Raw genomic sequence first — 16,241 nt, 5'->3', positions numbered from 1 at the left:
TGTATTGTTTTAATTATGGAGGGGTTTAGTGTGTTAATTATGAAATGGTGTAGTGTTTTAATTATGGACCACCTCTTTCATACAACAAATAGCTGATACATCATAAAAGTGTGCAACAAAATAACATAATTGCTCATATAGCATTCGTAGCACAATTGTTGCTCTCTAATTGGACCAAAATTTTGGCTATCCTTCCAAATTGGGCCATCGATTTCACCACTCAACAAACTAGAAGAAAATCCATTTGCCATTAGAACGATTTGCAAATACATGAGTAATATTCAAATAAGATCATACACTAATTGAAATTCCTTCTCTCTCTCACTCTCAAACCCCCTCTAATTCCCCAACCCCCCTCTCCAATCCTCTCCTCTCCGCCTCTCATTACTTCCTCTGGATTCTTCCCGAGCTCCTCATCCATGCGCTCCTTTTCCCGCGCTCCTCACCTTAGACGGACAGAAGCGGACGACAACGAGGTTAGGGCGGCATAGCAGATCCACGCGAGCAAGGCCGGAGGACCATCATGACGAGGAGGAGTGGGCAGCTGGTGATGGGGAAGGGGAGGAAGGAGGGAGGGAAGGCGACGTTTGCTCGATGGTGGCTTGGGAGGACATGCTACATTTAGCATACGGGGAGGGTGATCTGGAGAGTCTATAAAAATAGCGTGTGCGATAGCGTCTCTGTTGAAGTGTGTTTTTTTTGCGCTGTACACGTTATTTTGGTGATGAAGGGCGTGATAGAGCCTATGGAGATGCTCTTGACGTGAGTTATCATTTGTCTTCTTTGCCATGATAACCAAACCAGAAAAAAGAAGTCAAAGTCAAAATTATCGGATGATCATTTATGGATCCGAGAACTGTTGATAGGGCACCATAGGAAAGAGAAATGCCACGGCTAATAATGCCACAAACCAATTTAGAGGCTACAAGGACGGATATGAGATCCTTGTAGTTTGAACCGAAGTGGACATTACATAACATATACTCCATACGAGAATCACGTTGCAGCACAGACGAGGCATGAAAACCAAATCCTTACACAATTACACCACCACCATCCCATAGATTGGAGGTTTGGCTTTCAGGATCTTGGGTGGGTGAGGACTGAGGAGCTGTGGGCGGACGGACCAATTGCCAATTTGCCAGCTTGAAGTTCCATTTCATTGTTGAGTTCTGACCAGAGAGTAGTAGGTTCCCACCAACTGGTGACCAAACCAGCCTGCCCTCCCGCTAAGGCCATCTCCAGCAGAGGAGGTATTTTTGCAGATTCGGGCGCTACAGTGATTTGCGGGGTACTGTCCACGTACTGTAGCAACACTGCACACAGAGACTGCCAGTGGGCCCGGAGGAAGAAAACAATGCCTATTACTGTAGCAGTACTGTTCACAGAGGCTGACAGCGGGTCCAGAGAGAGAAAAAGAGGAGTAGAAGGTAGAAAATATGGTAGCTGCTGGAGATGAAAAAAATAAGGGGTGCTGTAATAGTGATAGGGGATGCTGTAATAGTGTTTTAGAGGATGAAAATTTAAGGTAGCTGCTGGAGATGACCTAAAACCAAACCCCCTCCTATTTTCGTTTACTTTTCTTTTTCTTTTCCGGGCTCATAGTCAAACCCCCTCCGAATATCTCTACTATATAAAATATGTGTTAATTTTTTTCACCACTTTTCCTACTACCTTTTCATCTAATAAAATCTCTAAAATTTAAATAATTTATCTAATTTTTCTATTCACCCTTATAGTCCATTCTTTTTGTCTCGTTATCGACTATATATATAACTCACTTTACTAATAAAAAATAAGAGAAAAATTAGTAGATAATCTTTTCATCTCTTTTCAGATCCTATCTAAAATTAAACTACGACATCACTTTTGATATTTTTGTTCGATGGTACTTATATGCCACATCCACATCTCCGTACATTGAGTTTGTATTTTTTCGTTGCAATGCTCAGTATCGCTCCCTATGTATTTATTCGATGTACTTATATGGCACATCCACATCTCTATACTTAAGTTTGTATCTGATGTTACGTCTAATATTTGTATTATTGTTGTAATGTATATGTACTTAGTTAGTAAATTAATAATTTACCACTTGAAAGATGGACCTTTTGACTATGATACCACTTATGTTAATGATATGTGAAACTATCTTAAGTCTATGACTATAGGCTAAAATAGAAATAAAAAAATCTCTTTGTGGCAAAAACAAAATCAATTGGCCCCCTCCGCTCCATTTAGATCATCTCCAACGGTTTCCCTTCAGGGACCAAAATCCCTTTACAACGGGATTTTCGTTCCCTTCAGCGCTCCAACGGTTTTCCTTCACGGTTCCCGTCATGACGGGATTCTCAGGGTCATTCCCTTCAGGATGGGATTATCTCTTTATTCCCTTCGCGATTCCTCTCAAGGGGAAGTTGTTGGAGATGAGAGGAAATAAAAGGAATGAGAATGAGGAAGGAAATCAGGAAGGAAACGAAATGAAGGGAATATGTTCCCTCCGGTGCGGTGCGCTGCGCTGTCTGCCTCCCTTGTCTCTCTCGCAGCACAGAGGTCAAACCAAAAGCCACCCACCGCCGCCGCTCTCCAATGGCGGCTCACCTTCCCCCTACCCTTCAAAACCGCCTCCTTTCCCTCCCTCTCCCCCTCCCCATCTCTGTTTTCCTCTAGCAGTACTCTCAATCTTCCCACAAGCGAAGTTAGGAGTTCATCAGACGAATCTGTGGCCGCGAGAGTGTCGGAGAGCAATGGAGAGGGTGTGTAGGAAGGCCAAGAAAGCGCTGGGCGCCGGCCTGTGCGTGCACCTCCCATCCGTCGCCGGCGACCGGGAGGACGGCGCCAGCGAGCGCCGCGCGTCGGATGCGCTCTCCCTAGACTCCGCGGCGGCGGCAGCGCACGCTTCGGCGCCGAACACGCCGGCGGCGACGGACACGGCGGAGGCCGGCGCGCTACGGAGGTCCAAGTCTGGAGGCAAGTCCTCCAAGGTGAGAGCTTTTTTTCCTTCCCTTCACCGGCGCGCTAGATGTGGAATGCCGCAGAGATGGAGGCCGGCTTTCCGCGGTCTTGGGGTTTTTGGTGGGTTTAGGTACGGATTTGAGCAATGTGACTTCACGTGCGAACGATTTGGCTCCAGATGCGATTCTTCTGGCCGGAAAATTTTGAATGCAGTGATGGGCGTTTTGGTTTGGACGTTCCTGCTTGCGTCCAACATTCTTGTATACATATGATTTTTTTAATGTCGTGGTTTGTCTTTAGCTGCGCCTCTACTAGTAGGGACTTGCCATTTGTTACTTTGCATCGAGTTGAAATCGTCTCATGCTGTTCCTGCGAAAGCATGTGTTCATCAAAAAACTTTCCTTGCAGATACTGATGATTTAGTCAAGCTTATTTTCCCCTAACATTACTCAAGCAAGACATCCAAAAAAGATTTACTTTTGCAAGATGATGTCACCTTCTATTGATAATATTCCGTTTCATGCTAATTTCTCGTACAATTTCGTCCTGTTTCCCAATGTGCTACATTTTTTGGACTTTGGTGTACTGTCATCATTTTCTTCTTCTTTCAATGTACAAAGGGCCAGAGAGTAGAATGCCCTTCCGGCCTTACCTAGAGGCAACGAGATCAGGACCAGTCAGATCTACCTGACGCTCGAACCCTGGTTGTTAGCCCCGTCCCTACTTGAGGTCTGACCAACCGAGCAAATGCTCAGCCTCAAGTACCAGACCGGGGTTTGAACCCCGGCCGGCTTGGCATCAGTCTTTGTAACTACCAAATGGCAGACTGATAAAAAATCAAATGCTCCCTTGCCTTGCCACCTGAGCTTCAGTTTCTTAGGGATTTGGGGGTGCGGTTAGTTTGCTAGTTTTGGCTGGGTATCCTTTGAGGCACTTTGGGACGGGTCAAGGTCAATACGTTTGCTTTGTTCTGTGTGATATCAATACACAGCTTAACGTAAGCTTCTTTTCTACTGCCTCTACTTGCTCCTCCCGAAAACGGAAATTTATTTATTCGCCACCCAATCAGAGAGCCTCTCTCGAATTGCCATTATTTTGATATACAATTATTTTCTTGCCACCGGTTTTACGAATTGCTTATTTTTATACTATTATGGACAATTTTACCCCTTTCTTCTTCCTTGCCTCTTCTCTATCATCTTTCTCCTCCTGCTCCGACCATTGCCGCTGTTGTCGTCGTGTCTACGTCGGGCACCGTCATGGACTCCGCGTGATTGATGTGGTCACCATGTAGGTCACGGAGATGTGCTCATGGGCAAGGTCAATAAGCACCTCCTCTCCCTCGTCAGCTCACAAGAGCCGCCTTCGTCGGCCCCTGCGACAAGGACGCATGTCTCCTCACCCACAGCCATGGCGACAACAAATAATGCGAACCTGGTCTAGAACCTCCCTTGGGCCAATAAGCTCCCTCTTTCTCCTCTCCACCACCTTGGACCACAGCCTTGGGATGCGGTGGCGAGGCTGAGCTCCATGGCCACCGCCGAGGACGAGGTCTAAGACCGCCACGGCCAAGCTGCATGGCTGCTGGGGGCGAAAGAGGGTGCAACGACGACTTCATGGTTGTCACACGACGATGGTGACCTCTCCGGTTGGCCGACGACCTCAGCTCGGACAGGAGAGGGAGCAGCATAGGAAGGAGATGGAGGAAGAAGAAAGGTAGGGGCAAAAGGGTCCAAAGTGGTATGCAACTAAGAATTCGTAGATCTGATGGCATCACAAAAATTGCACATGAAAATAATGGCAGTTTGGATGAGTCACACCAATTGAGTGGCAAATAACTAAATATCCCCCCTGAAAAAGGGAAAGTTGGCTCCTTTGCTGACCAAAATTGCCAACTTCCCATTGTGTTCACGTGTATCATCTTCTCCCCTCTACCACTCGCCACGAAATTTCTTATTTTTTATGTCAACCATATTTTCCATCTTGAGCTGCTGTACATTTGATAGGGATGCCGAATCTTCAGCATTATTAGTATATTTGTTCATCTGTTTTCTTAAAGGACGTAAATAGCTGTAGTTGTCATGGCAGGCGCGTGATTTCTTTGAATGGTCCAAGATCTGAAATTTTCCTGATATAATCTTCGTGTGGTTGGGACTTGGGACGATGCATGGATGCTTTTATTTATGCTTTCACACTTTTTTGTTTAATGGGTTTATGTCAGACTTGGTTGGAATTGTGTATGGAAGTGCCCTGATTTGACCAGCAACTTCACGAGTATTTCTCTCATAGGGTTGACATTTATGCGGGTGTTGTGTGCTTGACGGTTCTAAACTTGCTTGCCCTGGTCAAAACTAAAGACTAAAATGTTAGGAAAATAAACACTAAATTATTTGTTTTATTGTGAAGCCTGCATTATTGCCTTTGCAAACATTAGTCTGTCCACGTTTTCAAAGCTGGCATTTTGGTAAACCAACATGAGATACACGGTTGGATTTAATTTATTGGCATGCATGCAAGTTTGACATTTTTTTGTTTGTCTGTCTGGTCAGGCCTTGAATTTTCTGCAAAGTGCCGCAAATTGTGACCGATTAGCAATATTTTGATGCATGTGTAAAGATGTTTGTCAGTTTTCTTATACATTTATGGGTTGGAAATTTGTACCATATGTTGGTTGAAACAAGCCAAAGAAGTGCCTTTTTGGGGTTTAGTTATCATGTGATGGGGATGATTTTGACCGTTGTTTAGTCAAACTCCTTCGACAAATGCATTTTTGTTAGGATTTCTTATACAGTGGTGACAGGTATTAGTTTTATACACACATTTTGCTGTGAGGGGCTATTTTTCTACATAAAATTAAGGGTATCATACTGTTACTTGTGTTCCATTTCATCCTGCTTTGTTTCAAGAAAGGAAAAAGATAAAGTAACACACCTTTTGTTGTTTTGTCAACAGAGAATGTGCGCTATATGTTTTGATTCCATGAAGCCAGGTCATGGACAAGCCCTGTTCACTGCTGAATGTTCTCATATGTTTCACTTTCATTGCATCTCCTCCAATGTGAAACATGGAAACCATGTATGCCCAGTTTGCCGGACAAAGTGGAAAGAGATACCCTTCAATCTCTCATTATCTTCTATAGTTCCTCGCAGAAGAGGTGGGCTGAATGTGAACCAAGCTCGACTACCGCAGCAAGATGCCTACATGGGTCTTCTCCGCCAGGTTCTGAACCGCCAGAGAGAAGCTCCTGTCTTGCATACTTCTGAACCAGTAGAATTCAATGATGATGAACCTTTGCAGAAGATGGAAGCTGCTGACAGTTGTGATGTTGGATCTAGTAGAACTGTGGAAATTAAGACATATCCAGAGTTTTCGGCCATTCCACAGTCATCATCTCAAGATGACTTCGCTGTTTTGATCCATCTGAAGGCCCCATATGCTAATCCGGAGCAGGTCACAGGTGGACTGGTTAATGCAACCTCAATTGGGTGTCCTACATCTCATGCTCCTGTTGATCTTGTTACCGTGCTTGATGTTAGTGGAAGTATGGCAGGCACAAAACTGGCACTCTTGAAGCGAGCCATGGGTTTTGTTATTCAACACCTTGGACCACTTGATCGCCTTTCAGTCATTGCTTTCTCTTCTACTGCTATAAGGTTGTTCCATCTGCGACGGATGTCACATTCTGGCCAGCAGCAGGCATTGCAGGCTGTCAACTCACTTGGTGCTGGTGGTGGCACGAACATTGCTGATGCACTGAAGAAAGCTGCTAAGGTTATCGAGGACCGAAATTACCAGAATCCAGTGTGCAGCATCATTCTCCTGTCAGATGGCCAAGATACATACAATATTGCCTCAAATGTTAGGGGAGCCCGGCCAGATTATAGGTCACTTGTTCCATCTTCCATTCTCAATCACACATTCCGGTTAGTGCCTGTGCATGGGTTTGGTTTTGGTGTAGACCATGATTCAGATGCTTTACATTCAATTGCTGAGGCCTCTGGTGGTACATTCTCCTTTATCGAGGATGAAGGTGCGATTCAGGATGCATTTGCTCAGTGTATAGGAGGGCTTCTTAGTGTTGCTGTTCAGGATATGCAACTAAATGTGGAGTGTGTGCATCCTGGTGTTCAGCTTCGCTCCATCAAATCTGGTAGTTACCTGAGTAAGGTGGCTGGAAATGGGCGAAATGGGTCAATTGATGTTGGTCATCTCTACGCTGATGAGAAGAGGGACTTTTTACTGTCTGTGAGCTTACCACATTGTCGTGAACAAACCACACTTTTGAAGGTTGCTTGTACCTACAGAGATCCTTTGACAATTGAAGCCATCAGGATTCAAGGTGATGTGGTAAAGATCTTGAGGTCCAAATTACCCACATCTGAGCCAGTTTGCATGGAGGTGGATCGTGCGAGAAATCGTGTCCGCGCTGCTGATGCTATTGAGGCTGCAAGGGCTGCTGCTGAGAGAGGCACTCTTTCTGATGCTGTTGCTATTCTTGAGGATTGCCGGAGGATATTGTCGGAATCCTTCTCAAGCCGGAGTGGTGATCGCCTGTGCACAGCCCTTGATGCAGAGCTGAGGGAGATGCAGGAGAGGATGGCTAACCGGCAACGCTACGAGGCTTCAGGGAGGGCATATCTGCTGTCTGGACTGAGCTCGCATTCTTGGCAGAGAGCCACTGCACGAGGTGACTCCACAGATAGTGCTACGCTTGTTTACTCCTATCAGACACCATCCATGGTTCAGATGCTGCAGCGCTCACAGAACCACTACCCTTCACCTCAGGGCCCATCACAGGTCCAACAACCTAGATTTTTCCTGGGGAAACCCCAGCCAAGGTAGAACCTAGTTCGCCATTATCTTGCGAAGGAAGTGCACGGATGATGGTGAAGGAATTGCATTGGTGTGGTTGCTTATGCTTATTAGGTCATAGTGTAGTACTTTAGCACCTATCTTTTGTTTTTCTCATTTGAGTCATGGTGGCAGTATACCGGACTGCCGGAGGTGGTGAGGCGGGCTTGGAGGTAAATATAATCTGTGGTATACAGGAGAAAGTGAGGAAGGGCTTCGGTGGTAAATACATCGTGGGGGTGGGGATTTACTCCTGTGGTGTGAAGGAAGTTTGGGAAGTAAAGTAGACTAATAGAGGAGGGACTGGAGAAATTGTGTAATAGCTTCAATGGGGTAAGGTGTAGCTAAGAGGGTCTTTGGTGATGTAGATAAGAGGGTCTGGTCAGTTAATTATCAATGTATCTTTTTCCCTTGGGTCTTTGGTGATGTAGATAAAAGGGTCCGGTCTGGGGGTGGTATGTCATGGAATCTCGGGAAATTTTGATTTGAGGATGCAATGCTATTACATGGATCCAAACTCTTGTTTCATTGACCATTTATTATCTCTTGCCCATGCCCGTCAGGCGTGTTGCATGTTGTTGGTGCCGATTACGTTGGATGGACTGAATTTAGCTTTACTCGTTGGTACGATTTTGCTCTGCTTATGGTGTAGCTCGCCGAGAGAAACAAAGACTACTGATATGCCTGCGGCACACACTGACTCTTTAGGAACCTGCTATGCGAATTCACTTATCGTGAGAATCTGTACCTCTCACTGAGCACTTTTGCTTTCAACAAAAAAGAAGTATCGAACACTTCAATTTAATTAAAACAGTTTGTTGAACACTTCAGATTCATAAATAAGGATTAGTTAAGTGTTTATGTGTTGTAACAAAAATATAAATATTAAACGTAGTAATATTAAGCACAAACGGCTGGTGCCAGCCCACGTTGGACCTAGAGTTCAACCTCAGTCGAACTTGCTTCACGGAGCTTCACCAACGGTTGGTGCCCGAATTTTTTTTTCACCTAAGCACATGTAGCACCGTAATTCCACGATTGCGAAAGCAAGAGGTAACCTATGTTTACGGTCATATCACTACTATAGAACTGGTTATAAATGCTGGCTTATTACTACTGGTTATGTAAGAACCGGTAGTATAAATATATCACCTGATGGTTTTTAATCTTCTATATTTAAATCATAATAAAACTGCTAAAAACTGATAATGATATCGACTATCGGCCACAACCGGCACTTATGATTGATATAGTCGCCCGATCCGTCGGTTTTCTCTCACAACCCAACCGTCCTTATTTCTTTCTCTTTCTCCACCCATGAAATATCTACGTCATGTCCCTAGCCATCCTTATCTCCTTCTCTCCTAGTTTCTTCTTCTCTCTCTCTCTACCTCCTACTCATCACCACCGACAGACGATGGTGGCAGGATCCAAAATTGAGCTCACTGTATTCTCGGTGCAGGGGTGGCTTACCTGAGGGGGTAGCGATCTCCTCTGCGGCCTTGGCATCGTCGGCTGAGGCAAGGTGGGTGCTGCTGGATGAGGAGGGTGCTCTGGCGACAGGCTCCTCCACAGTGGTGAGGGGAGCGCGCTGGTGACGGGCTCCTCCAATGTATTCTCCTTAACCATGTGGCTAATTCCTTACTAATACCCCAATGTATTCTCCTTGGAGTAGTGTTATTTATATGTACCCATTATGGATTAAGTTTTGCGAGTACCTTCGTACTCATACTGCTCTTTCATATTCTACTAGTGAGGAGGAGTTTGTATTTAGCTACTTCACGTCCGTCGATGTAGATGGCAGGAATGAGTAGTGCAAGTTACTCTTGCTGCGAGGCTTTTGGGTGGAGCCTAAGGACATATGGCTTCACCTAGTTTTTGATGGTTCATAAATGTTAATCTTCCGCTTCGTAGTATCTAGTTTTTGTTAGAAGGTGATCTGTTCTTTATCCTCCTAGCTTCCTTTTAATGTAAATTATTGTAGATGGTTGAATGCTTAAGAACTTATAATATAATTTAATTACTCACTCTTTCTTAAGTTTTATTGTGATGCTATATATTAGAAAGTCATGTGTTCCGATCTTGGGCACAAAACACATGTCGGAACTACCAGGATGATATTTTGGTTAATCATTGTGATCGTGATTAAGCAAATGATCATCCTGATGATTAATTAGAATATTATCTGGTCGGTTCCTCACAACACCTAAAGGCATAGCCTCGATAGTGGAGATGCCTAGGCACCTGGTGGCATAGCCTAGATGGCGGTGATGCCTACGCACCTAAAGGAATAGCCTCGGTGGCTGAGGTGCCTCCGCACCTGAAGGCATAGCCTTGGTAGCGGAGATGCCTAGAGACCCTATGCACCTAAAGGCATAGCCTTGGTGGCGGAGAGGTCCAATTAGCTTATTGATTATTCCTAAAATTGCTTCATTTCATACGTACATACGTACGCACATACATGCATGCATGCATGCATGCATACATACATACATGCACGCATACATATGCATATACATACATGTGGCATAACCGCCTTAGAAGCTTCCCTGTTTCAACTGAAGCCATGATGATAGCGCTAATAAAATGAGCTCTCTGCCCGCTAACGATTAAATGACGCGAGGGGGTTGGGGGAATGATGCTTTGCGCAGTACGCACTATGCAGTGTGCCTAAGATGCAAGACACGTCCTTCGCTTGCTCACGGCCAAAAAGCACGAAGGGGTCGAGAGTCTCTGAGCCAAAAGGCTTGGCCGATCCTGCACAGGAGGTAGAAATTTTCTAACTCTATCAAAATGCATTAGTTTGAAGACAATTACAGGAACAAGGCAAGGGCCGAGATCCCGAGAAGTTTGAGAGGGGATCAAAATATGCTAGCTCTGGCCGCCACTATGAGACCTCGGACAATCCTACCACCATCAAGCCTCATTGTGCTTATCCGCAAAGGGGGTCGTGAACTGCCCTCCCTAGCCTTCGCCATCGCCTTCGCCTCCGGTCTCCACCACAAGGCTCAAGACGGTCCTACCTTCTCCAAGCCTCACCACACCTATCTGCTGAGGGGGTCACGAACTACCCCCCTCAGCCTCGACGTCGACTTCACCTTCGGCCATCGCCGTGAGGCTCCGGATGGTCCTACCTCCACCAAGTCTCACTGTGTCTACCGTTAAGGGGGTCACGGACTGACACCCTCAGCTTTTGCCATCGCCTTTGCCTTCGTCCCTCATCATGGTGCTTCGGCCTACCTCGCCTCAGTCAAACATCGTCATGCCTACATGCTGAGGGGGTCACAGATTGCCCCTCTCATCCTCACTAATGAGTTCACCTCCAGCCCCCTCTGCGGTGCTCCGGTCGATCGGCCTCCATCGAGCATCGCCGCCACTACATGCTGAGGGGGTCGCAACTACCCCCCTCAACCTTGTTGTTGACTTTACCTCTGGCTCCCGCCGTGGTGCTCTAGACGGCCTCGCCTCCGTCGAGCATCGCCATGACTACATCCTAAGGGGGTCACGGACTACCCTCCTCAGCCTCGCCAGTGACTTCACCCTCGGTCCTCGTCATGGTGCTCCAGGAGGCCTCGCCTCTGTTGCATCACCGAGACTACATGCTGAGGGGTCATGACCTGCCCCTCTTAGCCTCACCGTTGACTTCACCTTCGGCCCTTACCGCGGTGCTCTGACCGGCCTCGCTTCCATTGAGCATCACCGCGACTACATGCTGAGAGGGTCATAGACTACCCCTCACCCTCACCATCGACTTCACCTTTGGCCCTCGCCGCGATGCTCTGACCGGCCTCGCCTCCGTCGAGCGTCACCGCGACTACATGCTGAGGGGTCACAGATTGTCCCCCTCAACCTCGCCATCGACTTCACCTCTGGCCCTACCTCCGTCGAGCTTCACTACTTCGAACATCGCCGCGGCTACCCTCAGACGTCCGCGTGACAATGACAGGGAACAGTCCGAGATAAATTGACTTCAAGAAAAAAGAAGAGGAGGCTAGAGCTAGTTCTCTCGACATCCACTCGCTCCTCGGGACCTCAAAATTGGCGGATGAGGGAGTGTTGTTGGGGAAACGCTCTAGCCATGAGATATTTAAACGACGTGCGGCGGTATCATTATTGCGATTATAGTATCCCAGCTACCACCTCACTTGTAAAGGGGTGAAATACCAAAAATATCCTCATATACACATTGTTGTAACATAATATTTTAAGAGTAGATTGATAATTTTTCCTACCCCTTCTCTCAATAAAAGAGCTCTACAGGGGTAGGCAAGGGGATCCCTAGATTTCCCCCATTACACAGACTACGTTCCTCCCTCTCTCTCCCCTTTTGGCTCACAGTTCATCTCTAAGATTAAGCCTCCTTACTAAAAGAGGCTCTTGTCGTATGCTGATGAGGACACGTTTTCGTACACCAATATATAACACATAGTTCAATACACCCCATGACCCATGACCTTATCAAAAAGACACACGGCAGCGGAAATGCTACCGCCTATGGCCTTCCCTCTAATCCTAGGGCAACCCCAACCCCAAGCCCTAACCCTCGGAACTATAACATCTCACTAGCGGGCTGCTGCAACAGGGATTTCAGTCGATTAATGCTGAGACTTTCTGAACAAGTATATATTCATGGTATAAAAGAGTCAAACATCTGAATACCCCTATCACCACCGTTTCAAGCAGCAGCCCGCTCAGAGGTTCTGAGCAACAAACATGTTACGTGTTCCACGCTACCAGCTAATTAATACATACACTCGTACAACATACAGAACTTTGAAGAGAGGGCAGTGCATCCTATGAATCAGAGCTCAGAAAGCTCCGTCGTCCATCTCAACCTCCCCACCGGCGGCCTCCTCCTCCTCGTCGCCGATGTACATATACGAGTTCCTCTCCACCGGCTGGAAGTTGTAGAACACGAACAGGTAGAAGGCAAAGCTCGCAGCCTCGACGGTGACGTTGATGACCCACTGGTACTTGTAATTGAGCACCGCGAGGAACGCCGACACGATGATCCGGGTAAAGTAAAGGTAGCCGCCGACTACGACCAGGTAGAAGCGCTTGAAGAGCGTGAGCTTCTGGAGGTTGCGTGCCGCCTTGCCGTCGGTCTTGGAGGCCACGCGCAGGCAGAAGATGGACCAGATGATGGGGAAGAAGACGGCGCAGCAGCAGATGACGTCGATCAGAAGGAAGACCTGGTTCCACACGATCCAGTCCCGTCCCGTTGGACCTGTCTCGCCGATCACCACCAGAACCAAGTTCTCGATCACTTGTAATGGGATCACGATCATGAGGACGCTCTTTTCCCGCTCCTGCAACATTGGAAAGCAACCAGAACGAATTTTAATGCAAGGTTTACATGCATTGATGCATTGCAAAAGTTGATCGACGATGGATTCTACAAACTAACCTGGAGGTACGGTTTGAGGAAGGATCAACCGGTGCCGATGAGCACGATGACGGTGAAGAGCAGGACGCCCTTGAAGAAGCCGAACACGTAGAACGCGACGTCCCAGCCGTGCGGCGTGCCCGTGCGCTCCACAAACCACACGTCCTCGGCCGCACAAGCCGTCTTCAGTGCCTTGAACAGAAGCAGCGCGCCCATCACAGCGTGGATCGACTCCGCCGTGGCGCGCTGCCGAACGCACGTCTACACCCACCCCACCAGGAACGCTACGTACACCGCCGATACGCCCGCGTAGATGGCCGGCAGCGGCAGCAACCCCACAGGGAGGTAGTCCCTGGGCCCGTTGGAGGCGCCGCCGCGCACGTTGTACATCTCGGTGCGCACGTCCATAGTAGTGACCTCCACGCCGTCCTTGCAGTTTCTGAACACGGCGGCGTACTCGTCGGGGTCGTCGATTGTCACAGTGCTGGTGACCCCACCCGGCGGGACGTCGTTGAGCCGGAGCACCGGGAGGGCGTTCTCGCTCGTCAGCACGCAGAAGCCATCGCCACCTCCAGGGTCGGCGGCGGCGTACTCGGTCTCGTTGTTGATCTTCGGGAATTGGGCGCCGGAGGTGAGCACGAACCCCATGAGGCTGGAGTCCACGGCTCCACGCTGGCGCGGCGCGAATCCGGCCGGAGTCTCCACGCCGCGCGGCTAATGGAGAGCGTGGCCTTGCCGCCACGCGCGAAGCCGAACTGCTCGAAGAGGATAATTGGCCGCGGATCGGCCACGATGGACGTAGCCCTGATCTCGGCATTGGCGACCTGCACCAGGAGGAAGACGGCGACGGCGACGGCCAGGGAGGTGTCCATCGAATTTGCCCGCGGCGGTACGTGCACGTTGTCATGCAACGCTGTGGATTGATCGTTCTGCTCGCATCTCAGCTTTGCTCTTTCGGGATTGAAATCCATTAATTGTTGGACATGCATGGCGGACGCTTGGGGAAGGGTGATGGAGACGGACAAGCGGCTCGTCGATGAGCATGGCGTGTTTTTAGGGAGGTCCATGAGAGCGCGGGCGAACGGAGAAGGCGACCTTGTTTGCCATGGAGAAAATTACCACATCAGTACGTTGCTCCGTGTGGTTTATGGGCCTTAGTGGACGATCATGGGTCTAATGGACTGGGCTGCAGAATGTGAAATCTGTATATATCTGTTGTTCAGACTTGGACTGCGATATGCTTGATCATTGTGGGGAAAACCATAAACACTCCACGCTGCCCTGCACAATTTCTTTCGAGCGTTGCTATACTTTTACAGAGAGAAGTTTACGAGATTTTTAGCCAACATTGTCTCTTTCTAAGTCGCTATCATTATCGGCACCTAGAGCATGATCATTGTTTCTTTCTTTGTTAACAAAGTCTTCTGTGTACCCATGACGGGGCACACCATCTCTGCCTGCTTCAAGACTTCGGCTTCTCTTTAAGCGAGCAAGGATCGAGGGATTCTTGGAGGGAGGCTACCTCTACCAAATCACACATATTATCACTTCGTGTTCCCTAGCTTTTTTTTAATGAAGGGCCTCTACACAAAGGTATAAACGTAACCGTTCATTATAACATAGTTTGATATAACATCCGGTATTTCAGATAAATTATGGAAAAACATGAGTATCCTCAATATTGACCGATAAAGATCAAGCACAAAGTATATTACTAAACTGTCAACTATATCGGGCATATATCTCCATCATTGTTGTTTCTAATCTTCAACATGCATCCTTTATAACAGGCTGATTTTCCGTTTTTTGTAATAATAACCAAAATCGAATCCAGTATGTGTCCTGAAAAAACTTACATGGAAGAATGAATTTTTGCCTTATCAAAGACTACATCATTTCTACTTAACCAAATAGCCTAATAAAGAACATTAGCTCCAACAACATGATTTTTAAGTTTTTGACTCATTCCATTAAGCTAGCTATCAAATATATTGGAAACACTTGTTGGTGGATTAATGTCAAACGTAACTTGAACCACCCGCCAAATAGATTTGATAAATTAACATTCAAAAAATAGATGTTGTATTGTTTCCTCATGATAACAATAACAACATGTGTTACTACCAATTTGTGTTCGCTAGCTGAAATCCTATTTGTGTTGTTTCCCACTGCGTTTACCGTAAGTGAATCAGAATGTATGTCCGTCTAAGTTGCTTATGTGTCTTAGGCTGCCAAAAGTTTGCTCCCAAATATTCGTTCATCCGGAAGGCTCTGAGGGATGCATCTACCAACTCCATGATTAGCTACGATAGTTGGTATATATGGCGCTGTTTAGGCTTGCTCAAAGGCAAGCCACAATAATTCTGTGGCTCTTCAGTAATTAAAATGTCAACCCTTGGGGCTCTGATCCTCAGCTCCAGATTCCTTGAAAATGCATGTCTTATCAGTCAATTATTATGCTCCTACGGCGGAAGGAGCATATCTTCCCTGCCATTGAAATTTGAAGGTCCTATGCTAGAACTGTCTCTCATGCATCATCGGTACAGCTTTGATTACAGTTCTGTACCCTGTGCCGGATTTGAAAGTTGCCCAGTTGGGAACCTGCCAGGAGTTTGCTTGCAGGATGGACAAACCATTCGTACAGGTCACGTACAACCTTTTTCAGCGACGACTAAGACTGGATGCTTCTAGCATAGATCGCAAAGCAGAAAAGCAAGAGGGGATTCCACCCGGCCAGAAAGACGCACGAGAAGCGGCATGCAATCGCAAGCAAAGAAAGCAAAAGCATACTATAAACCCTGCAATTATATGCCGCGTATAGGCAGCGTAGCGCGTTGGGCATTTCCCTTTCCCGGCGCCATTTAACAATCGCCGGAGCGGGACACCTGTCGCCGGCCGGGCGCCCGCGCCCACGCCGCAGCCCTTGCCCGAAACAGCAGCCACGAACGCCGCACTAGTTTACTCCGCTCCCCCGACCGAAAGCACCTCTCACGCTTAGCTTTTAATAGCGCCACCGAGCGGCCGAGAGCCGAGAGAGAGCCCGAGATCT

The 16,241-nt window shown here is 47.4% G+C and overlaps 1 protein-coding gene and 1 pseudogene across 1 annotated transcript; one reads left to right on the top strand and one right to left on the bottom strand.

Moving 5' to 3' along the window:
• The first annotated feature begins 2,515 nt into the window (after positions 1-2,515).
• On the top strand, positions 2,516-8,341 carry LOC133919333 (E3 ubiquitin-protein ligase WAV3-like). The gene is made up of 2 exons (XM_062363696.1): positions 2,516-2,984; positions 5,908-8,341. Exons 1-2 carry the CDS (start codon positions 2,748-2,750, stop codon positions 7,795-7,797), a joined length of 2,127 nt encoding a protein of 708 aa, XP_062219680.1. The 5' UTR covers positions 2,516-2,747; the 3' UTR covers positions 7,798-8,341.
• Positions 8,342-12,614: 4,273 nt separating this feature from the next.
• LOC133918002 (protein CANDIDATE G-PROTEIN COUPLED RECEPTOR 7-like) lies at positions 12,615-14,064 on the bottom strand (annotated as a pseudogene).
• Positions 14,065-16,241: the final 2,177 nt, after the last annotated feature.

The sequence above is a fragment of the Phragmites australis genome, chromosome 5 (genome assembly GCF_958298935.1).
Source record: "Phragmites australis chromosome 5, lpPhrAust1.1, whole genome shotgun sequence".
Taxonomy (NCBI): Eukaryota; Viridiplantae; Streptophyta; class Magnoliopsida; order Poales; family Poaceae; genus Phragmites; species Phragmites australis.
This window is presented reverse-complemented; position numbering and strand designations above follow the sequence as displayed.

Bases quoted from the DNA above. Each gene is read 5' to 3' on its own strand.
- LOC133919333 (XM_062363696.1), top strand. From the start codon at position 2,748: ATGGAGAGGGTGTGTAGGAAGGCCAAGAAAGCGCTGGGCGCCGGCCTG. The intron at 2,985-5,907 runs GTGAGAGCTTTT...TTTTGTCAACAG, and splicing joins CTGGAGGCAAGTCCTCCAAG to AGAATGTGCGCTATATGTTT.